General features: G+C 44.8%; 1 protein-coding gene across 5 annotated transcripts in view; it reads right to left on the bottom strand.

Annotated features, from left to right (window-relative positions):
- MTARC1 (mitochondrial amidoxime reducing component 1) overlaps positions 1-23,435 on the bottom strand; it is a 42,052-nt gene extending 18,617 nt beyond the window's left edge. For 2 of the 5 annotated variants that reach the window (XM_015115809.3, XM_001102192.5), the window contains exons 1-6: positions 23,099-23,435; positions 18,692-18,865; positions 13,411-13,573; positions 12,151-12,342; positions 4,779-4,840; positions 4,618-4,689 (exon numbers count right to left, since the gene is read on the bottom strand). In XM_015115809.3, the coding sequence (XP_014971295.2) occupies positions 4,618-4,689; positions 4,779-4,840; positions 12,151-12,342; positions 13,411-13,573; positions 18,692-18,865; positions 23,099-23,373 (938 nt within the window). In that variant the 5' untranslated portion in view covers positions 23,374-23,435. Of the gene's footprint in view, positions 1-4,617; positions 4,690-4,778; positions 4,841-10,262; positions 10,598-11,943; positions 12,065-12,150; positions 12,343-13,410; positions 13,574-18,691; positions 18,866-23,098 lie in introns of all 5 variants that reach the window. The other 3 variants (XM_077937834.1, XM_001102284.4, XR_013395117.1) reach the window with 2 other exon arrangements.

Genomic DNA, 23,435 nt, shown 5'->3' with positions numbered 1-23,435 from the left:
TGCGCCACAGAGGGCTGCTCCTTGTTTACACTGCCTGGTTTACTCATACACTGGTCAACGTCCAGGCCATGACTCCAGGCAGAGTCTCTGGTCACTGCCCAATCCCACCACTGGTGTTCATGGGACCATAAGTCACCAGGGGCAGAAGCCATTCCTGAGGCCTCATGACTGCCTATCTCTACGGCCAGGTTAAGAATTAAACAGCATTGTTAATCCCAACACTTTGGGAAGCCAAGGCAGACACGTCAGCTGAGGTCAGGACTTTGAGACCAGCCTGGTCGACATGGTGAAACCCTGTCTCTACTAAAAATACAAAAATTAGCCAGGCATAGTGGCACATGCCTGTAATCCCAGCTACTTGGGAGGCCAAGGCATGAGAATTGCTTGAACCCTGGAGGCGGAGGTTGCAGGGAGCCGAGATTACTCCACTGCACTCCAGCCTGGGTGACAGAGTGAGACTCTGTCTCAAAAAATAAGTAAATAAATAAATAAAATAAAATAAAATAAAAGAATTAGCATCGTGAACGTTCCCAGAAGAGGTGCCACACTGAACTTACAGAGGCTGGCTGTTGGGCAAGTTCGTGTTCGGTTTCATTTAAAGCAGCCTCTGAGTATAGGAAGAAGTGTGGTCAAGCTTCTCCTCCTCTCAGAAAGTGTCAAGTTTATAAATGGAGACTCTCAATGAACGCAGCTTACATGGTCATTGTGCACAGTATTCTATCACCTATAAAAATCCTATATCTTACATTATTCCAGTCTACCAGAAGAGGTATTACAAGTCCAGTTTATACCAATAAAGAAACTGTGACTTGAAGAGCCTAAGCAACTTGCCAGTGTCACACAATTAGGAGGTGACAGAGCCAGACAGGTGGAGGGTCTGTCTCCTCCCTTGGAGTTACCACTGCTATATCTTCCGTGTTTTGCTCAGCAGAGCACAGCCTGACACAAGTGGCTGCTGGCAAATGTCATTGCAGTCACAGTATTCGTGCATCCAGCAAAACCTTTTTGTTTTTTTTTTTTTTTTTTGAGTCCCCATGCAGTAATTGTGCTATATTCTTTCCATTAGGGGCAAGATGTCATGGAAGCAACAATGGCAGACTCCAGCCATTCCTTCAACCATGGGGATTAGTGTGTACGTCACTTTTCCTTAAGCAAGAAAAGAAAAATTCCATTTTCCTATTTTCCTGTTAGCAGACAGGCCTCCACTGTGCCACCCACTGTGAGCATTTTACAGACAAAGGCTCCCCTATGCCTCTGTATTTCTTTTTCTCGCACTGCTGTGCCACCCCGGGCTCTGCCTGTGGATGACTAACATCAGGAGGCAGGGCTGGGCAGGCAGAGAGGTCTCCCAGCTGAGCGCTTGCATTCCAGAAGCAACCCCAGCCATGGGACCATGAGTACCCAGAGGCAGAAAGCGGTGTGGCTCTGAGCAACCTGCCCAACAGCGGAGAGGCTGTGGACACCACTGTTTGCTTCCCTTCCCATGATTTATGCGATGCGGCCAGGCCTTTCTCTTCCCGATTTATGACCACCTGTCTTGGGAAGAACATAAATTAAACATCCATGGCAATTTAAATCTCAGTAAGAGATAGGAGAAGACACCTAGGCTGGCCGCACTGTCTCCTGGGGTATTAGAAGCAATTAGGGCTGGATTGTTGGGCTGCACAAAGCCTGCAGAAGATCAGGGGGGTGTGCTGGCTCCTTACGCCCCCCGCCTTCCCACCCTCACTCTGTGTTTAGGGTCAATTATCCTCCTTCTATAAACACAGGCTCCCAATGGAGGAAGGGGGGCCCTGAAGATGCAGAGAACGAGCCCAAACACGTGAAGTGCTTTGCGGAGGCCGTTTCTGCAAGAGCATAAACCTTCTAAATCCAGAGGGAAGGATGCCCCACACCGAGCAACTGGGGGGAGAGAGAGAACAAGATGGACAAAAAAGGATGACAGCCAATTCCCCAAACCACTTGGCTGATTTACACAGAACCATCTATTTCTGTCTTGCCTCCCTTATTTTATAGGGAAGAACACTCAGGGCCTGAGTGGGGGTGGGGGCAGGAGCACAGCAGTTGGTGTGCTGCAGATCCTGGTCTCCTGACTCCCAGCCCAGGATCTTCCCTCTGGCCCTCCCTGCTTTCTGCCCCTAGTAGCTCCTCTGTGGCCATGGAAAACAGGAAGACTGAGTTCTGGTTTGTTCTGATGGTGAGTGTGCACATTTCACAGAATAGCTATAACCCTGCTCTTCTCATCAATGTTCTGTCACACATAGTGACATTTCCCCCAAAATTTTACTATGAAAATTCTCAAACAGGCAATTGGTAAAATAATTTTACAGCAAATACCCATTTACTCACTGCTTGAATTCTGAGCTTAACACTTGACTATATATATATATATATATATATATATTCTTGACTATATTTATTCTTGACTATATATATATATATAAATATATATATATAAAAATATATATATATAAAAACATATATATATATTTAATATATTTAATATATATTTATATATATATAAACAAATATATATATATATTTATATATATATATAAAAACACTTGACTATATATATCTGTCATCCAAACTGGAGTGCAGTGGCACAGTCTCAGCTCACTACAACCTCCACCTCTCGGGTTCAAATGATTCTCCTGCCTCAGCCTCCTGAGTAGCTGCAACTACAAGTGACCGCCACCATGCCCAGCTAAGTTTTGTATTTTTAGCAGAGACAGGGTTTCACTATGTTGCCCAGGTCTCGAACTCCTGACCTCAAGTGATCCACCAGCCTCAGCCTCCCAAAGTGCTGGGATTACAAGCATGAGCCATCGTGCCTGGCCTTGACTATACTTTCTTTATCACATATATATCTATTCATCAATCCACTGTATTCTCTCAGGCTGGTCTGTACCCCTCCTCTTTGAAAGTTGCTGTAAATCACACCCAACGCTGTTGGAGTCAGGTAGAGACCAGCCACTTGCTATCCACCTCAAAGATTCCTTGAGTCCCACAAACCCCCTTCTCCGTAACTCCCTCCACCCACCCTGTTTGACTTCCCTGCTGACCACTGTATCCCTGCCAGGTGGCTTAGGCCCTCAAGGCCACCTGCTAACCTTGCTGCAGCCTGGCCCACACCCTGGGACTCATCTCCTATAGGATGACAGGTGCTAGCCAGAGAAGTCAGGCCATAGCCTCATGCTGAGGAGTGAGGTGACAGCAGGGATGACACCCCTCCAGCCCAGGGCTTCAGCTTGCCCAGAGAGGGGGTCAGATCTGGGACAGTAGAATTGTCAGGGAGGGATTGGGGCTGATCAAAGAAGACTGAATCGTTGGCCCCCAAAAAGGCATGAGGTTGGTGAAAAGTGGAAGGAAAGGGAGGCAGGGAGCCTCACGTTATAGAGAATGAATCCTGCTCCACAAAGGCCAGTGCAACCTCTCTGTCATGCGCTCGTTCACGATGGTTTTGATACAAGATAGTCGCGTCTCAACTGCATTCCTTCTTCAAGGTTCCCAGGGCCCTCCCTTCTACAAGTTATACCTGGGGATGCCAAGTTAGGACCAAAGCCAAAGAAGGGTCTCAGGGACTGTAGAGATGAGGCCTGACACCTGGCCTGTAACTCAGTATTCAATGTCAAAGGAACCAATAAAGAGAAGCACCCTTAGTTCATTTTCAGTTTCAGCAATTTCCTGGGTCCCAAATTTGGCAGATAACAGCACCGAAGTGCTTGGATACTAAACTGTTATTGGTGTTGTTTTCACAAAAGTAATGCAGAGTAATTATAGAAAGTTTAGAGACTACATATAAGAATAACCCTTTTCCATAATTCTATCACTGAACCAAAACAGCATCTCCATTTTGCTTCATCTCCTTTCAGCCTTTTATCTACTCATGTGCATTTATGTTTTTTAAAAAGGAAAATCAAATAAAAATAAAAAGTAAATAGTGCTATTTTATAATCAACTTTGTAAAATCAACATGGCATCCTGACTATATATACAATTTAAAATGATTCTCGGTACTGTGCCTTTCACTTAAAATTTACCCTTAAGAAATTTTAAAGTAAACATAAAAGTAGAATAGTGCAATAAACCTCCCCATAATTATCACTCAGATTCTATTTATGAAGATTGTGACACATTTTTAAAATGTACTCATCTATCCTTTTTTTCTTTTTGCTAAAATAATATATAGCATATAGCAAGTTCCAGATGTCACATCACTTCACTCCTACACACATACTTCAAGCAGCGTCTCTAAAATATATTGACATTTCTAATATAACCACAATGCCACTAGGACACCTAGTACATTTTTTGGTATCATCTAATACTCAGCCCATAATAAAATTTGTCAAAATACATAAGCAATTTTTAAACATTGATTTATTTGAATTATGATTTCTAAATGAAAGATAAAAGTATTTATTTAAGCACACATGTTGGTGCTCAAAACACCAGCGAATGTTTCCCAAATCATCTCTTTGATGGGACCCCCTTGAGCTTCAAGACTATGTGTGTGGTGTTTTCACTGCTTCCTCTTATAAACATTAAGCAACAAATATTGCTTCTGTTCCAGGCACCTAAACCCGAGGATGAGCCCCGTCTGCCTAGTCCTACCTCTTCAGTGTTTCCAGCGGCTCCTTCCAGCTCATGACGCCGGTGTCTGGGTCCACTGTGGTTAAAATGCATCTGGAGACACACACAGAACATCATAAGGGGGACAGAGCAGAGTGGCCTTATCCCCACCCCCACCCCACAGGGACAGGAAAGCGCCTTACCTGGAACAAGCCATCAACCTTTTCAGTTCCACGTCACCAATAAGAAGCTCGTCCCAAGAATCCTAGGAAACAAAGCGCAAACTCCCATGAGCACCTCCAGGCCCCGCCCCTGACACGTGTGTAGAGACTTCCCAGGAGCGCCCGCACCTAATGATGTCACCCACATCAGCGATGGCAGCCTTCTGTTCTCCCCCAGCCCTGCTCTGCCAAGCCATACCCACACACCTTCACGTTCCCTCTCTCTGGCTTTCACATGCCAGTTCATTCCCCTGAGATGAGATTTCTCTCTCCTCTCACTTGTAACTGTCGTGGAAACTCACCTCGCTCAGGGAGGCTCCCTGATGATCCCACTTGACTCCTGGTGGGGGTTGGGGTGCACAAAGTGGATGGGGTGGGTGAAAGTGGGGAGGGGGACAGAAGGGGACATTACTCATTACTTCAGTTCGTATCAGATCCCTTCGTGCCTGCCTGAAGTTATATGGCTCAAGAGCCTGAAGTCATTGAGTACGTGCATGTCTCGCCGGCCAGATACGGACACATCAGGAGCAGGGCCAGCAGCCTCATTCCTCTTTGATTTTTGCTGGAGCATTTACGAAGCACTGAAGCCAGGGGAGCTCTGCAGGCATCGCCTGTGGGCTGGGTCAGCGGAGCCTACTTTCCACGACAAACCGCATTAGTGGACCAAGGCCCTCCAATCTAGCAGCCGAGATAGGCCATCCATACATGGAATTCTAAAGATCAATATTCTGTTTTTAAATGCCACAAATATTCACAAAAAGCACTCCAAGGCAGCATGTTGTGTGTTGGTTTCACTGTGCAGGCAATACTCACTGTGGGGATTTAGAGGCACAGCTCTCCGGGCTGGTCTGGTTAGAGGAAGTTTTATGGAATAGGTAAGATAAGTGCTGAGTCTAAAAGGGCAGAGAATTTGAGAGGCACAAAAGAAGGGTAAGGGGACTCCAGGCAGAGGGGACAGCAATAAGAAGGAAGGGCGCTGAGGAGGCAAAGTTCATTTGATTATAGTCCTGACCTTCTTACCCTCGGAGAGAATTGCCCGCCACACAAGGGCGAAAGGCAAAGACCTGGAGTTAGAAAGCAAACTGCCTTGTCCTTGGTTGAGGATGAGCTGAGGGACAGAGTTTCAAGCTCAGAATTTTAACTCCAATAGTGTGTGTTATTCTTGATATATATGACACCGGGGTTTTGTTCTGTCATAAATCATAAAACGCGTCTCAGGTGCATATTTTCAACAGTCCAGAAAACTGGGCACAGCGGATTAGCATAGCCACAGCCTGTCCTGTGAACATTTCTCCACAAGGAGGCACTGTGGTCACAAAAAACACATAAAAAGAGTATAAAAGGAGAAAAACAAGGGTTCCACTTAGGAAATTAAGTTCTTATTAATTAAAGAAATATTTCCAGAGCCCCTTCTATGTCCAGTAAAAACTACTGGGGATTGAGTCCTAAGCACTGATGAGCCCAGGAAAGTCTTCCTACAGCACCTGGAGGTGACCAGTTCAAACAGGACAAGCATGGCATGGGAGAGGCTCAGAGCACACCATAGCTTCAGAGACGGGAGGGAGCTCTTTGAGGTCCTGCCATCACAGCAGGCTTCCCAGGGGAGAGGGCTTTTAATCCAGGCTTTCAGAGAATGTCAAGAGTTTTAAGTAGGGCAGGGAGTAAGAGTCTCAGTGACCAGGAGACATCAGTTTGCAGTTTGGAGCTTTCACTGGTGATATGGTTTGGTTGTGTCCCCATCCAAATCTCATCTTGAATTGTAGCTCCCATAATCTCCATATGTCATGGGAGGGATCCAGTGGGAGATAATTGAATCATGGGGGCGGGTCTTTCCAGTGCTTTTCTTGTGATAGTGAATAAATCTCACAAGATCTGATGGTTTTATAAAGGGCAGTTCCCCTGCACGCATTCTCTCGCCTGCCACCATGTGAGACATGCCTTTGCTTCTCCTCTGACTTTTGCCATGATTGTGAGGCCTCCCCAGCCATGTGGAACTGAGTCCATTAAGCCTCTCTATCTTTATAAATTACCCAGTCTCGGGTATTTCTTCATAGCAGTATGAAAATGAACTAATACAGTTGGTAATAAAGGCTGGAAAAGCAGACTGTGGCAAGGTTACAGAGGAATGGAATGTAATGATTGAGTGGGAAGTGTGGACCTTTGTGACATGGAGAACCACTAAAGGCTTCTGAGCAAGGCAGCAACACTGATGTTTTGTCACAAACTTTTAGAGAGGGAGAGATCACGCTGATCAGCTCTGGGAGGCTTGGCTGTGGCAATATTCAGGAGGGAGCACTTAGTGGTCCAAACTTAAGGTAACAAACTTTGGATCTGGCTGGTGGTTGAGAATAGAAAGGGGAGCCGATGTGGCTGGGGCTGGGAGGAACACAGCAGAGGGAGGAGCCAGGGCTGACTGTCACCTTCCCAGACTGGGTGAAAGAAAAAAATGAGCTGCCTGGATAGAAACAGCGAAGTTAACAGAAGGAGTTTGAGGACCAGGCACGGTGGCTCATGCCTGTAATCCTAGCACTTTGTGAGGCCAAGGCGGGTAGATCACCTGAGGTCAGGAGTTCGAGACCAGCCTGGCCAACATGGCAAAACTCCTTCTATATTAAAAATACAAAAATTAGCTGGGCGTGGTGGCACATGCCTGTAATCCCAGCTACTCAGGAGGCTGAGGCAGGAGAATCGCTTGAACCCAGGAGGCAGAGGTTGCAGTGAGCTGAGATCACACCACTGCACTCCGGCCTGGGTGACAGAGCAAGACTCTGTTTCAAAAAAGAAAGAAAGAATGAGTTTGGGGAGGTGGGGTGAGGGTGTAGGGGCTGGAGTGTGAGTACCTAAGTCTGAGTTTCTCTGTCAACCAACAGAGAGTTGGAACTGTGACACGGCACTCCAGAGGGGGTCCGGGTGGACATTTGAGGGACCTACATCAGGTGACAGAGGGTGATACTGCAGGAGAGTGTGATCACCAAGGAGGGGAGAGAAAAGGGTCAAGGCCAGAACTTTTGGAAGTAAGGAATGAGGACAAACAGCAGAGAAGTAAGGGCAGTGCAGCCAAAGGAGAAACGTTTCAGTAAGTAGTGCCCATGGGTCCTCAGGGTGGGGTGGCAGCGACTGAAAAAGTCACTGACTGTGGCAGGTGGGGTGGATGTCTCCACTGTGGCTCTGGGGAGAAATGAGGTATAAGAAATGAGTGTGGGGAGTGCCGATGATGAAGGGAGGCAGAGAAAAGCCACAGTTGCTGAGAAAGTAGGTTCTGAGATGCACTGTGGGTCTGCTTTCCAGAAACTTCCGTGCAGGTCCTCAGCCTTCCTCCATGCTAGCCTGCTCTCTCAGCTGCACCCTGGCCCCACCTGCTCTAATCCTTCTCCAGGCTCCTGGCAGAAGCAAATATGTACCATGCAAATCAGATTCAGTCACTCTCTGGCTAAAAATTCTTCCCAGACTCCCCAAAACCAGACACCACATACCTGTGCTCTCAGCTCCCCTCCTCTCCTGAGCCCCAGTGCTGCGAGATGACCATTCTCTCACACCTTCATAGCCCTGTGTATGCACCCCTGCCTCAGTGCTCCCCCTTCTCCTGGATAATACTTATCCGGTCATTCATTTAACAGATAAGTAGTGCACACCTACTGTGTACCAGGGGCTCTCCTAGGGGCTGGAGATAAAGAGCTTGCATAGGGGAAACAGACAATACACTAAAACCTGAGTACACACGGCTTGTTAGGTGGGGTGTGTGCTGTGGGGGGCTGGATGAGTGGGGTCAGTGAAGCCTGCAGCAGGGGACTGAAAGAGGCACTGGAGTGAGCCATGAGGCCTGTGAGGGAAGGTATGCCAGGCAGAGGACCCAGCCAGGACACAGAGAAAAGGCCAGTATGGCTGGGGCAGAATGAGACAGCAGAGGGGAGTGAGAGGAGAAGGGGCTGGGAGCTGGCGGGGTGTCATGTTGGGCCTTCAAGGCCATCCATAAGGATCCCATCTTTTACTTGAAGAAAGGTGGAGAACTGTGAGAGGGCTTTGAGCTGAAGAATCACATGATGTTACTTACATCAACAGGGTTACTTTGACAGATGTGCTGAGAACAGCCCATGGATGGTGGCAGGGCTGGGTCAAGAGTGGGGCAGGAAGGCCAGTGAACCCAGGCTATTGCAGCACCAGTGGTGACTACATCCAGGCAGGGAGGGGTGTGGGGAGGAGGGCCCAGCCATAAAGATTTGTCAACTGTAGGAACTTGGGATATGAGACAAAGAGAAGAACAAAGGGTGGTTCGCAGTTTGGGGCCTGAGCCAGCAGAAGTCAGGGCTGCTGTGTGCTGAGATGGGCGAGACTGGGCACAGCAGGCTTTAGGGTGGAAACCTGACCCTCAATTTCAGACATCCTGACATTGGATTAGACATCCACATGGAGCTATGGAGAAGCAGGGGAAAGCTCTGGCAGAAGGATATAGTTAGGAGTCCTCAGGGCAGATGAGGTTTTGAAAATGAAAGAAAGAAAGAAAAGAAAGGAAAGAAAGGAAAGAAAGAAAGAAAAGAAAGAAAAGAAAGGAAGGAAGGAAGGAAGGAAGGAAGGAAGGAAGGAAGGGAGGAAGGGAGGGAGGAAGGGAGGAAGGGAGGAAGGGAGGAAGGGAGGAAGGGAGGAAGGGAAGGGAGGGAAGGGAGGGAGGGGAGGGAGGGGAGGGAGGGGAGGGAAGGGAGGGAAGGGAGGGAAGGGTAGGAAGGGAAGGAAGGGAAGGAAGGGAAGGAAGGGAAGGAAGGGAAGGAAGGGAAAAGGAAGGAAGGAAAGGGAAGGAAGGGAAGGAAGGGAAGGAAGGGAAGGAAGGAAAGAAGGAAGGAAGGAAGGAACAGATCAGAAAAGTGAGTGCAGACAAATGAGAAAGGTTCTGAGACCAGAGCCCTGGGTGCCCCACGCTTCAGCTCACCCCACAATGCAGGTGTTAGTCACGTCCCCAGGTCTGGCTGCTCACCACCCTCCTGGCCATGTCTTACTGGACTGTGACTGCTTGTTCACTATCTGACCACCCTGAGCTCCTCAGGAGAAGCAAATGCATTTCTTCAACCCTTGTTCTCAGGTGTCTATTCACAGCGCACACCACACAGGGGCAGCAACCCACTAGATGATGGGTGAATTACTAGATACAAGGCCGGCTCAGCCACCATTGTGTTACCGCCCAACTTCACATACAGAATGTTCTCAATTAGGAAACACTCAGAGATAGAGAGAGAGATGAGGGTTTTTAAAGTAAGATTCAATTGAAAGAAATCTCCGAGATCTGAAGTTCTACTCTGGGCCGTCTCCTCCTCTCCTCTCATCCGAATCTTACTGTCACAGAATTTTGGAGTGGAAATGGCTTCAGTATGACCCTCGGTGCACAGATCACACCAGGGGAAAGAAAGCTTAAAGCCGATCATAGGGAGAAAGCTGGGGGGTCTGAGCCAAACTCCCAGGAATGAAACTCTTCCTTACCTTTCTGTGGTACTTAATGTCCTAGAACTTTTCCACAAATTGTCATCGACCTTGATTCTCACAGCTCCCATCAGGCGAGGGAGTCATTGGAATTGCCCATGTTTTACAACTGCAAGAAGCAGAGGCCTCGGCAGGTTCGGTGACCTGTTCAGGCTTGTGTGGTCACTTGCTGAAGCAGGCAGAGTGGAATCCAGCTGTCCCAGCCCCACGGATATACCCTAGAATTCTCAGGGTTCCTCTGGCCTTGTACAATTGGGGTTCAAAACCCAGCCCCTCCTTGCTGTGGTATAGCCTAGGGCAGGCCACCTCACCTCCCCAAGCCTCTCTCTTCTCTCCTGTAAGATAGGAATGATAGCTTTACCCTGCTGGGCTCTGTGAGGCATAGAAGAGACAACATACTTAAGTGAAACACAAGTGTTTATTCAAAACCCTCCCCACTCATTTCTCTTTTCCTGAGAAGGAATGTTCTCAGGAAAAATGACTCTCCTAGCCATAGCTAGTGGAAGATGAATATCAAGGACATGGTCAAAGGCAACCAAACAGAGATTATTTTCCTGTTGTCTGAGTCAGGCTGGCCCATTGTGCACAGAAGCAGGACAGGCAGCGCTCCCTTGTCACAAAGAAGCACTGAGAGACGCCCAACCCAGGACCGTGGGGGATATGCACACAGTCCACCTGCCTCACACTACGAAGTTCTCTGCCATCTTTAGAAGAAACGCTACCCTTGGAAGGTGGGAGCCAAGAGTATTTTATATAAAGCATTAGCAGTGGATTTGGGAGTACTTTCATTATCCTCCATCGATTGATATTGCATTTATACACCTCATAAATTACATTATCCAAATTGATCCTTCAACAGACCTTTAAGGTAACCCTAGGCAGAAATACGATTATCTCATCATTCAGGCAAGGTAAGTGGGACATAGCAGTGCTGCTCAAAGTCATGCAGAAGCCAGCACAGAAGCTGAAACCAGCCCTCACATCCTCTTGTTTGAATGTGGGAACCAAATTCATATATTATTTCTCTTTCAGCACAGCTTTGCCTCCGTACAGCAAAAGTGAAGAACAGAATTGGTTCCTCTGAGTATAAAAGGTTAAAACTCAATTGCTTTGACTCCATTTTTCCCTGTTATGGAGGAAATGGGCAAACGTAAGAACCACTATATTGTCCCTTTTACCTCTCCCTTCTCAACATAAACATGAGGCACAACAAGAGCTCCTGAATTCCTAGCTGGGGGTCAGGGCTTCTGTTGAGTATCCACAGCTGGTGGCCACTCCCCAAGCCTCTAGGCCACCAACCTCTGCCTTCATGGAAGCCCAGGGAGAGAATCAGGTTAAACAGCCAAAGGCTATTTATTACAAAGTAAATTTGCTGCCATAATCCTGCGGAATCCCGGACACCAAGCCTCAGGGCTATTCAAGCTAAGTCACCACGCAGACATCTGAGGGCAGATGGAAGGTGGCACTGCAGGCGTTTTAGGGCAGTGCCATCAAGCCCAGGGGCAACAACCTCTCCCAACCCTCACCCAGCAGCCTTGCGGTAAATGCCTGTCTTCTCCAAGAGAGCCATCTACTAAACAGGAAGACCATCCTTCGACAAGACAGGAGCACACACTTTCTTTGTTCCACGGCCCACACAGATCATGTAGTCTGTGCAAGAAAATTTGACTCAACCACGAACCTGTCAACTCAGAATTCTCCTTAGAAGCCACAGATACTGAACTGCTTCCTTGATGACAGTCTCTGACCCATCAATATTTGTATCCTCCACACAGAAGTCTGCACTTATTAGGTGAATAAATCTAAAAATCAAATTGTTATGTATTACAGAGTTGATAAATAATGCACCCTTCAGAATAATCTAATCCAATGTCAAAGACTTTCATACCTTAAAAAAGAAGTCAAATCCAAGGAAAGATGCAAAGGGGCATAGCGTTACCTCTGCATAGACATCGCATCCTGAAATTACAATATTGGGCCTGAAGTTGGTTGCTTTAACTTTCTTCTCTAGCCTGGAGTTGAGATCCGCTAGCGACGCCTCAGAAAGGATCATGAATGGGCTGGTGTCTGAGTAAGCAATCTGATAGGGAAATACACATTGTTATAACACGTGGCACACCAACTTTTCAGTGGCTAGGTGTCCCTAGCTCCTAGACATACCCTCCGTGCTCCACCCCACCCCACACACAATCTTTCAAAGTAGTTCTCTTATTCTTGTAATAGAAGTCACAGTGACTCAGAAGCTTTAAATAGCCTTGAGACAGCAGAAACTGCATGGTGGAATGAAGGGAACAAGGACTCAGAATCCATCCTAAGCTGCCACAAGGCATGTGCCCTTGGGGACATCACTGCACCTTTCTAAGTCTCCAATTTCTCGAATGTTTAATAAGTTGGTTGAGTTTGATGACCTCATTATGTTTGATTTAAATGCTCACTAATTCCATGAACACTTATTTTTATGCAACTTACAAATTAATATTTATGTTGACCATAATTTATGCATTTGCTTGTTTATTTATTTATATATTTTGAGACAGGGTCTCTTTGTAGCCCGGGCTGCAATGCAATGGCGCCACCACAGGTCACTGCAGCCTCAACTCTCTGGGCTCAAGCAATCCTCCCACCTCAGCCTCCTTAGCAGCAAGGACTACAGCATAATTTCTTTTTTATGCGCATGGTAAAAGCAGTATATGGTGCTACCAACCCTGCTTTTATGATGAATCCTTAGAGCTTTATGCCATTAAGGCTGATCATTTGAGTCTGTGTATCTCCACACCCATGCCAACTCACATAGCTGGAATCTGACATACAACTGCAAACTAAAAATTCTGGACTCCACGTGCAATTATAGAATGGAATGAAAAAAAAAAAAAACACTGGTGCAGGACAGTTTTGAAACCCTACTGGCATCAGAATGCTTACACAAATAGGAAGGTAGATGCTCAAGGGCAAAAATTCAAGAGTCCCCCAAATGAAGAAACAAATGATGCTTCCAAGGGAAGGGCTTTATTTCTGCCTACTGCTTGTGGTCTAAGCTACCAGAGGGCTGCCCCGAAAACCAGAGAGCCGAGGTCATCAGAGATGCCACCTGAGCCCGCCGGGCTGGGGGTGACTGCTTTCTACCAATAGAGGCAGCAGAACCTCTCACCTGGTCCTTGGGTCGGAACAAGTCTGCTATTTGGTGAGGATGTCTCGGTCGCATGTGAGGCTCGAAGTGCACCAGGCGGTAGGACTGTGACTTCAGGAAGCTGGTTATCCACTGGGCGGCGGCCTCACCACAGTCTCTGCCCTCAATCTCCAGGCCATGGACTCTGCAGGGGTGGCAGGAACAAAGGGCAGACATGTCTTTGAAAATCCATGCACCCTAATATGTGCCAGTTATATCAGAAAAGCTGCTTCTAGCTGTAACATTACTGTCATATCTTAATTACCAGAAGATGTAATTTTAGTGCTGGCTCTGACTCCAAACCTGCGTCAGCCCACATGAAAGTGAAAGCACCCCTTTAAGCTTTGCTTTCCCCATTTTAAAAAATCAAGTTTTGTACAACTGTGTCTCCCTACCTGGAAGGAATGCAGGGAGGATGAAATGAAATCATATATTTGAAAATGTACTGAGTTCTCCAGAAGAAAACTAATGTGTCAGTGTAAACTTAGAATTACTGCAAAATCTAGTTCACCCAGCTGAATAGCGACCAGAAATCTTTATTCACAGGCCTGGCTATACTTTGCCAGTATAGTAACAGCAGTATAGTAACATTTTCATTTTCATATGAAAATGTTCTATAAAGTCTAAAACATTACAGATAATAACTTTATATATAACAAACATTAACAGTAATAGTCTATTTATTTTATAATAACAATAATAATCTACTAGATTTGATTGCAAGTTATAACTTTGTAGGATTTGAAGTTCCTACTCTCCAGCACATAGCCATGTGCAGGGCTGTTCGGCGTTATATGAATTTCACAGCTATAGAGAGGAAAATAAATGCTATGGTGTAGGCCAGCGTTTCACAAAGTGCAGGACCATTACCACTGCTGGCATTCAAGATAACTGCAGATGGCACCTGGGTATAGCATTAAATAACAGTGAATTGCACAGAGAGAAATTTCAGTTTAGTGGTAATAAATCTTTACCTTTTAGCAACACTTGATAATCACCTCTTCTAACAAAGAAAGAACACACCTTAGGTCCAGAGACCTCTGTAGGCAACAGTTTCTAGCTAGAATTTAGTAATGTTTTAGCATATTGAGTGTTTGTTAATTTCTGGCAAATTATATAGGTAGCAATATAAAATTTGTATACAGGTAGCCATATAAGGTTTATAGGTAGCCACATAAATTTATATATAAACCCATATATATAAATTATATAGGTAGCCATATAAAGCCATATACCTGGCAAATGATATAGGTAGCTATATAAAGTTTCTTTTTTAAATAAATGTGTTTAAGATTAGTTTTTAAGCTGAATCAATTTAAAGAAAAACATTAATAAATAAGAGCACAGGTGGTTTATGGTTTGGCCTACTGTCATGGTGGTGTTATGCAAATGCTGGAAGTTTGAGAAAGCTTAGTGGATCAAGTAAATCTACTTGGCTGGGCATTCCATTTCCACAAATGACTAGCTCCATGACCTTGGTGATAGTTTCTTATTCTGAGACTCAGTTTCTTCATCAATAAAATGGGGGTAGGAGCACAACTTTGTTGTGAGGATTAGGAACAATCTGTAAGAAGCCCCCAAACAATTCTTAGGACTGGGATGTGCTCAGTAGGCGGTAATGACCTAGGGTCCTCCAACCAAGTTATTTCAAGCTATCTTTGTATAGTTAGTCCACAAATCAAACATTTAATCAAACAAAAGCATCCATTCTCTAATAATAATGTACAAATGGATTTTTATATTGTGAAATAATATTGAGTATAGTATCCTATATGTTTTTATATAATTTTATTTTATTGCTTTATATCTAAAATGAGAAATCATTACTAACAGTGTCTGGGTTACATAAAGCAGTGGGATTAGTGTATTCAAAGGTTTCATAAATTTTTAAAAACTTCAGAAGTGTAACACTCATGTAGAAAAGTGCACTGCTGTAGTATATGACTTGATACCTTTTCGCACACTGTCACCCCACCCATTCTAAATTAACTTCCTGAGAATCAGAGGGCTGAAATATGCACCCAAGGCCTATGAAGTAATGAGAACATTTACAAAGACCAGGAGTGTTTGTGTTACTCTTTTCTGGATCAAGATGAAAAATAAATAAAATGAATAAAATAAATGTACCCAAATTTATACACCCAAATGGATATTACCTTTCAGAGCAGTCACCTTGGGAAGTAATCATTCTAACCTATTATTAATCATATCTACTTATTACTACTTTTAAGCCTAACCTCACTTTTTAACCAAAAAAAAAAAAAATGGTCCTATCATTTTCTTATTCACAGGGTTTAGCTCCAAACAATTTTTTACTTTTCCCCAAAAATCAAATTCACCAGTTCTAGAACTGAGTGTATGTGAAGGGCTTAGCGTCTGTGTGTGTGTGCAGTTTAATGTCTGAAATGCTGATTTCAGAAGCATCTTGTGAAATGCCAGCATTACCAAATATCTAGGTATGGAGACAGCCTTGAAGGTCATTGCCTTGTTAGATGCCTCTTTGCTGGTGCCTAAGAAAAAAAAAAAAATCAACCTCCTTTCTCCAGAGTCAAACCCTTACAGCTCACCAAGGTACCCTTTCAGTCTCAACTTGCCATTCGGCAGCCCAGGGCTTCCCTTAGTTGCTTTTACAGGAGGGTGTGAGGGCGCACAGCAGAGGATGTAAACAGGAAGGCTGCTTTGACTCCTCAGGGCTTCAGTTCACAATAATTATTTTTACAAAGTCAAAACATTTGCATCTATCTTGGGCCATTTAGGCATCTGCCCTGTTAATCTGACACTGATTTCCATTGCAACCTCTATTTCTAGATCCTGGGGTTCAGGTTCATAATCACCCAGAACTTGAGGCCTTTCAGCGAGTAGAATTTGTTCTGCCTTCTTCCTGCTCCTCCCATGTTTCTCCTGAGTTCTCACTGGCCTCTGCTGTATCTTGGCCCCAGCACTCCACCTGTACACTGTCCCAAAGAGTGCAAGCAAAGAATTAAAATAAAATTCCAGATGCTTCTATAACCTTTGACCCTTTGACAAAGATAATGTAGGCATGGCTTGAGATGGTTTGAGGTTTGAGGCTGTTTGCCTGAATAATCCACAGCAAAAGTCCCTAATTCTCTGTATCTTATTAGTAGCAGGCAAGGCACGTGAGAAGATCAAGTAACATCTTCAACCATGAAAACAGGTGTACTGCCTGTGATCACGACCTTCTGAAAGTGACCCCAGAGCCCCAAGAACTCATCAGAAATCTTTAAGAAACTGTGGGCTGAGGTTACAACTTCCTCATAAGAGAATAGGTTGGGCTGTCAAAAGAAACCTGAGTCCAGAAGATCCTTGGAATCTTTGGATGAAGAGTCTGTATACTACCGTAGCATGTCTAAGCCTTTTCAGTTTGCAATTTCCAAGCATGCCCTTGTTTAGTCTTTTGGGCATGGACCAAATGCCCATATGGGACTGTGAAAAAAGTTTCGAAACAATTTCAAATGGATTGAAAATTAAACAAAAAATTAACTGTAAGAAAATATGGGTAAATATCTAACCATGGCAAATAAACACAAATCATGACATGGATAAACATGAAATACAAATTGCAATATAAATATTTAAAATCTTACCTCATTCAGGGAAAAATGCAAATTAAAGTAACAAGAAATCGTAAACCCGGGAGGCGGAGCTTGCAGTGAGCTGAGATCCAGCCACTGCACTCCAGCCCGGGCTACAGAGCAAGACTCCGTCTCAAAAAAAAAAAAAAAAGAAAAAGTAACAAGAAATTATCGTTTTTGCTCATAAAAATGGCAAAATATTTTTTAATATAATGGTTACAATGGAATTGGTGAAACCACTCTGCAAACAATTTAGCAAGATGTATCAAAAGCCTGCAGGATCCATATTCTTATTTCAAACAAAACCACTGCTAGAATTTTTTCCTAAGAAAACAACAAATGATATAAACAAAGATTTATGCCAAGATACTCATCACATTCTTCTTAATATCTGGAAAAAAATTAAGACAATCAAAATGTTTAATCATGGGGCATGTTCAAATGCATTAGATGACACCCACACAATGAAATATTATGCCAACATGAAAAATGGTATCCTTAAAGATTTTTTAACAATATGAAAAAATACTCAACATTATCAGTTTAAGTATATAAACAATATGAAAGGATTTTTTGTATTATTTCAATTTGTTTTCTAAGTAACAGGCATAGAGACAGAAAGAAAATATGCCACAATATTAATTACAGTTATCACAGATTTTGTTTCTTTTTTTTTTGGTATTTCCCAATTTTTCAACAATGAATATGTACCACTTTTTTTAATCTGAAAAACCACCAATTTCAATAAAAGTATATTATCATATTTAAAACTAAAATGTAGAAATTATATCAGTATTGCATTTTGTGAACTTTTCTGGGTCTTTAGACATTTTTCAGATAACTACATTTTTTGAGGTGATACTATTTTTTTATGATAGGCTATAAACTACATGTAACATTCACAGTGCATTTTTATTCCAAATGCAGAAACTATAACAAGAATATAACTAGACCAACTTTAATTTTGCCGTAATGAGATAAGAAATCAACTCCAGACATGACTGCTTAGAGGCAAAGCTAGTTTTCCTAGAAGAATTGCTTCGCTGCAGCCCTTCTGATGTTGAGGGAAGGGCTTCTGTACACAACACCCTCCTGGGCTGCATCCCCAGCCTCATTCTGACACTGACCGCTGAGCAGCCACTGGCTGGATCACTCTTCTAGCTAGAGCTGTTCTTTTCTATTTTGGTTCTTTCATTAGAACTAAATCTTATGGGTCACATAGCCATTTGCAACTCCTTTCCTAACTCAGATTTGGAAGGTACCCAGTTTTTCCAAGCCAAGTAGAAAAAGTTCTATGAGAATACGTAGATCGAATCTCACCTCTGCTAGGACACTCGCCCCCACCACTCCTACCCCATTTTTGTGCTTGATCTTTGGGTGCTGTTATTTTTCTCTTGTTGACATGACAATATGCTTTTGTTCTCATGGGTTTCTACATAGCACTTTCAATGTGTTGTTGTCATCTCAACAACACAAGTTTCTGAAGCTGCTTCCTTCTTTCTCCTTCTTTTAGATCTTCATAATGTTGAAGACTTGGTTTTACATATGGTACACACGCAATCAACAGTTCATTATTGATATGTTTCTCAGGATTCCCTCTAGAGTTTACGCTTTCTCAAAATTGCATGACTATTCATTCATGCAAGGGCTACGACCTGCCCTTTCCTTACCTGCACTTGCGCACTGCATTTGTGGTGGGCGTTTTGATGGGCAGTAGTAGATCCTTTGTGTAGGCTGCACTGAGAGTCAGGGTGTCACCATCACAGGTCAGGGAAATCAGGACCAGGCGAGGTTCCTGGCGAGCGGTAACCATGTTTCCCTCCTGGTTGATCACAAGCCAAAACCTGCCATTTTCAAAACACAGGATATATGTGAACTAGTATGACAGGAAGCCAGACTCTGGAGGAGCTCCAATTAGACACTGTTGTCATCTTTGACTTCTTCCCCATAAGCCTGGTGTGTGTGAGTTTGAGAGTGTGTGTCTGTCTGTCTTAAACATCAGCACACAGGACTCAGTCTGTCACTTAATTTCAAAGGGTTTAATAACCACTCAAGCATCCAACATATCTAGAGAACAGTTTGAGCTCTTTGATGGCACAGAAATCAAAGATGTTAATTATATTTTCATCTCAATCTCTAGAAAGCCTGAACGCTTTCATTAAACATGCTCCAAGCAGATGACAAGAATCTATTTTACAGAAAGACTTTAAGGGCAGGAGGAAACACAGTGCCTGGCATCCGGTAGGCAATGGGCTCTCATCGGCGGAAACAGGAGGGCTGTTGCTCATATTGTTCACAGAGTATGCAGTTTAGCTGAGCAACATGCAGTGCCACTTATACTCTGCCAGTTCCAGCCCCCCACCTCTAAAAACTTTTTATGTTCCAATATTCAGTGCTGTCCATTCTGCAATTTGCTAAACTAGACAGTATTTTTTTCTCTGGCCCAGTATTCCTGGTCTACAGGTACTTCCTAGAAAAAAAGATAAATGGAGAAATAAGGGCAATAGAAAGAGCCATTTCCAGAACAAGAACAATACGTTTTTGTAGGTTGTCTCTCAGCTACCAAAGAAACAAAACATATTGTCATTTCAATCCTTTCAGTACATGCTAATCAAATGATTACAGTTATAGAAGTGAGCATGTGCTTTTGAGATTTCCAGACATAAGAAAAAAATATGGCCGGTACTTTAGGTCGTTCAATATATTTCTTGCATCACTTCCAGCAGGTTATCATGGCTGAGCTGTTCAGCTACACTAGAAAAATATGCTCAGTATAAGCCCTTTCCCTAACTGCCCTTTTATCAGACTTCATTTCTGCACAGACAGAGGCCTGCCCTGCCCCAAATCCTTGGGACCAGCAGGTGAATATTCTCCCTAATATTCTTCCTGGTAATGGCAGTTTAGATCTTTCTAAAATGCAAATCTAACTTTAAGACCCCCTCATTCAAAATCCCTCCACGGTTCCTGCTTTCAGGATAAAGCCAACTCCCAAGCAAGGGCATGCACAGCCCTTCATGATCCAGCTGCTGCTCCAGCCATTCTTACCTCCCGAGGTCTTCACACAGGCCAGTCTTTTACACATTTTTTTTAATTGCAGTAAAATAGATATAAAACATAAAATACCTAGCATACTCCTATGTACAGACCCAAAAGAACTGAAAACAGGAACTCAAACAGATATTTGTGTATCAGTCTTTATTGCAGCTTTATTCAAAATGCTAAAAAAGTAGTAACAGCCCAAGTGTCCATCAACAGAGAATGGAATTTTTTTAATGTGATTTTAACCATTTTGAAGTATGCGATTCAGTGGCAGGAAGTACATTCACAGTGTTGTGCAACCATCAGCACTATTTGCAAAACCTTTTCATCACCCCAAACAGAAACTCTGTACCAGTTAAGCAATAACTCCTCATTTTCCCCTTCCCCCTGCCCCCAGTAACATCTAATCCACTTTGTCTCTATAAATTTATCTACTAGACATTTCATATAATCAGAATCATGCAATATTTGTCCTTTTGTGTCTAGCTTATTTCAATTAGCGTTATGTTTTCCAGGGCCATCCATGTTGTAGCACATATCAGAACTTCATTCCTTTTCATGGCTGAATAGTATTCCATTGCATGTATATATCACATTTTGTTTATCCACTCATCCATCAATGGACACTTAGTTGTTTCCACCTTTTGACTACTGTGAGTAACATCATAATGAAGGTTCCACACTCGATGCTGCAAAGAACATTCACCCTATTTATGTCACAGTTCCTTTTGGTAAATACCTTAGAGTAAGTTTGTCCAACCCATGGCCCGTGGGCCACATGTGGCCTAAGATAGCTTTGAATGCAGCCCAACACAAATTGATAAACTTTCTTAAAACATTATGAGATTTTTTTGTGATTTTTTTTTTTTTTAACTCATCAGCTATTGTTAGTGTTAGTGTATTTTGTGTGTGGCCCAAGACAATTCTTCTTCCGATGTGGCCCAGGGAAATTTAAAGATTGGACAACCCGGCACAGACTGTGCCAGCCTTTCCCCAGCATACACCATCCTCTCAAGCCAAGTGCCTTTGCCCAGCTTATTCTCTCTCTGGAAAGTTCTTCTCCCAACTTACTTGCCCAGCAAGTTCTGAATTATTTTCCGGTTTTCAGTTCAAGCTGTTACTTCCTCTCTGAAGTTGTCCCTGATGGCTCCAGCCAGCTTCCAGCACTGCAACCTCTATGCTGGCACGCTGGCACGTGTCACAACCTCTGTTTAGTTGGTTATCACCTAGGACTGTAAGCCAGTGTTGGCTTCTCTTGATCACACTTTCTGGGAGTGTGTGTTGAACGAAAATAAAGAATTTATCATAGTGTCTGGTACAAAGGCCAGCTCTTCTTATCATCTATTGTAATATGAGCTCAAAAACTGCTTTTTGAATCTACGTAGTAAAATTCCAGGGCCCTTTGCCTCTCGGGCCTACAAAAACTAATTCAGTAAATTCTACCACTTTTCAGAGTCTACTATACAAAACATGGATTTTTTTTTTTTTTTTAGACGGAGTGTTTCTGTCGCCCAGGCTGGAGTGCAGTTATGCGATCTCCGCTCACTGCAAGCTCCTCCTCCCAGATTCACGCCATTCTCCTGTTTCAGCCTCCCGAGTAGCTGGGACTACAGGAGCCTGCCACCAAGCCTAGCTAATTTTTTGTATTTTTTAGTAGAGACGGAGTTTCACCGTGTTAGCCAGGATGGTCTCGATCTCCCGACCTCGTGATCTGCCCACCTCGGCCCCCCAAAGTGCTAGGATTACAGGCCTGAGCCACCGCGGCTGGCCCAAAACATGGAATATTTAGGATCCTTGGTTTTCTTCCTGAAGCAAAGATGCATGTATCACTAACGTTTCAACTATGTCATGAATTGCCCTCTGTCTTGGGAGCTGGTAGGAGAAAGGTTACAGCTCCCATGAGTCCTGTGTTACTTGCTGAGCTGCGAGGGCTTCTCTGGAAAGGAGTTTCAAGTGCAGCCTCACAATGAGACCCGGGGCTGGCCTGAAGCCAGACCCTAAAGAGGACAAAGCCGCCGGCTCCCGGGTTTTGCAGCCTTTGCTGAACCCCAGGAATCCACGCAGCTCTCAGAACCCAGACAGAACATTAACAAGATCACTCTTTACAAAGCCCCAGTGTGCTAAAGAAAATAAGAGTCCTGGTTCCGCTGCTGTGTGGCTCTGAACTCAGCTTCTTTATCCACAAGGGTGCTTGAGACAATTGGGGAAAATAGCATCTGCAATGCCACCCCCGCCTTTTTTTTTTTTTTTTTTTTTTTTTTTTAACTTAGTCTCCCTCTGTCGCCCAGGCTGGAGTGCAGTGGCATAATCTTGGCTCACTGCAACCTCCACCTCCCGGGTTCAAGCGATTCTCCTGCCTCAGCCTCCTGAGTAACTGGGATTACAGGTGCGCGCCACCATGCCCGGCTAATTTTTTTTTTTTTCCCTTAGTAGAGATGGGGTTTCACCATGTTGGTCAGGCTGGTCTCGAACTCCTGACCTCAGGTGATCCACCCGCCTCGGCCTCCCGAAGTGCTGGGATTACAAGCGTGAGCCACCGCGCCTGAAGGTATTCCTTGAACTGCAGTCATTACTATTATGAGCCCCGCCTTGGTGCGCTCTTGGAGGGCTGGACTCTACAGTTTCAGCTTTCCCCAAGATCTCAAGAAAGTCACTGAAAATAAAGCTACTGGGAACCAATCTCTTTAAGCTAGCCACCTCCACTAAATGGAGATTAAGAAGTTTGCTCTCTGGCAGACACCTGGGAGCGATACCACACCTCAGCAGGAGCACATGACGCCAAAGAGCCAGTGAGAGGTGGAAATCCGCCCAACCCGGGAAAACGGGTCCATGTGCTCAGAGTCCCAGAGCCCCGGGATCTGATGCTGGGGGCTGAGGGTTCCTTTTTCTCTTTGGCCTTTTCTCATCCAACTCCCAGTTTCTTTGTAATAGGAGGAAGGACCTGTTAGCAGACTCTGCAGACCTCCCCTGCACTCCTCCCTTCTCAGACCCTTGCCCGAGGCGGATCAGCGCTGCCCCGCGCCCGCGCTCGGCCGTACCTGTCCCGCAGGTTGCCGCTGCGCAGCCCCATGGCCGTGCACTCGGCCTCGCTCACTGGCACCCCCTTGCAGGATTTCACAGGGTAGATCCAGAGCTGCGCCACTGTGCCCACCTGCTGCAGCAGCCGCCGGCGCTGCGTGGGCCATGCGCGGCGCCAGGCGACAGCCCCCAGCGCCACCGCGGTCAGTCCCAGCACGGCGACCCCGAGCCACCCGGGCCGGGGCTGCGCGAGGAGGACAAAGCCGGCCAGCGCGGAGGAACCGGCGGCGCCCATGGCTGGCTTCTCCGCGAGGTGCCGGCGGCAAGGCCGCAGCGCGCTGGTAGCCCCGGGCAGCT

The sequence above is a fragment of the Macaca mulatta genome, chromosome 1 (assembly GCF_049350105.2).
Source record: "Macaca mulatta isolate MMU2019108-1 chromosome 1, T2T-MMU8v2.0, whole genome shotgun sequence".
In the NCBI taxonomy this organism is placed as follows: Eukaryota; Metazoa; Chordata; class Mammalia; order Primates; family Cercopithecidae; genus Macaca; species Macaca mulatta.
The sequence above is the reverse complement of the archived record's forward strand: the minus strand, read 5'-3'. Positions and strand labels throughout refer to the sequence as shown.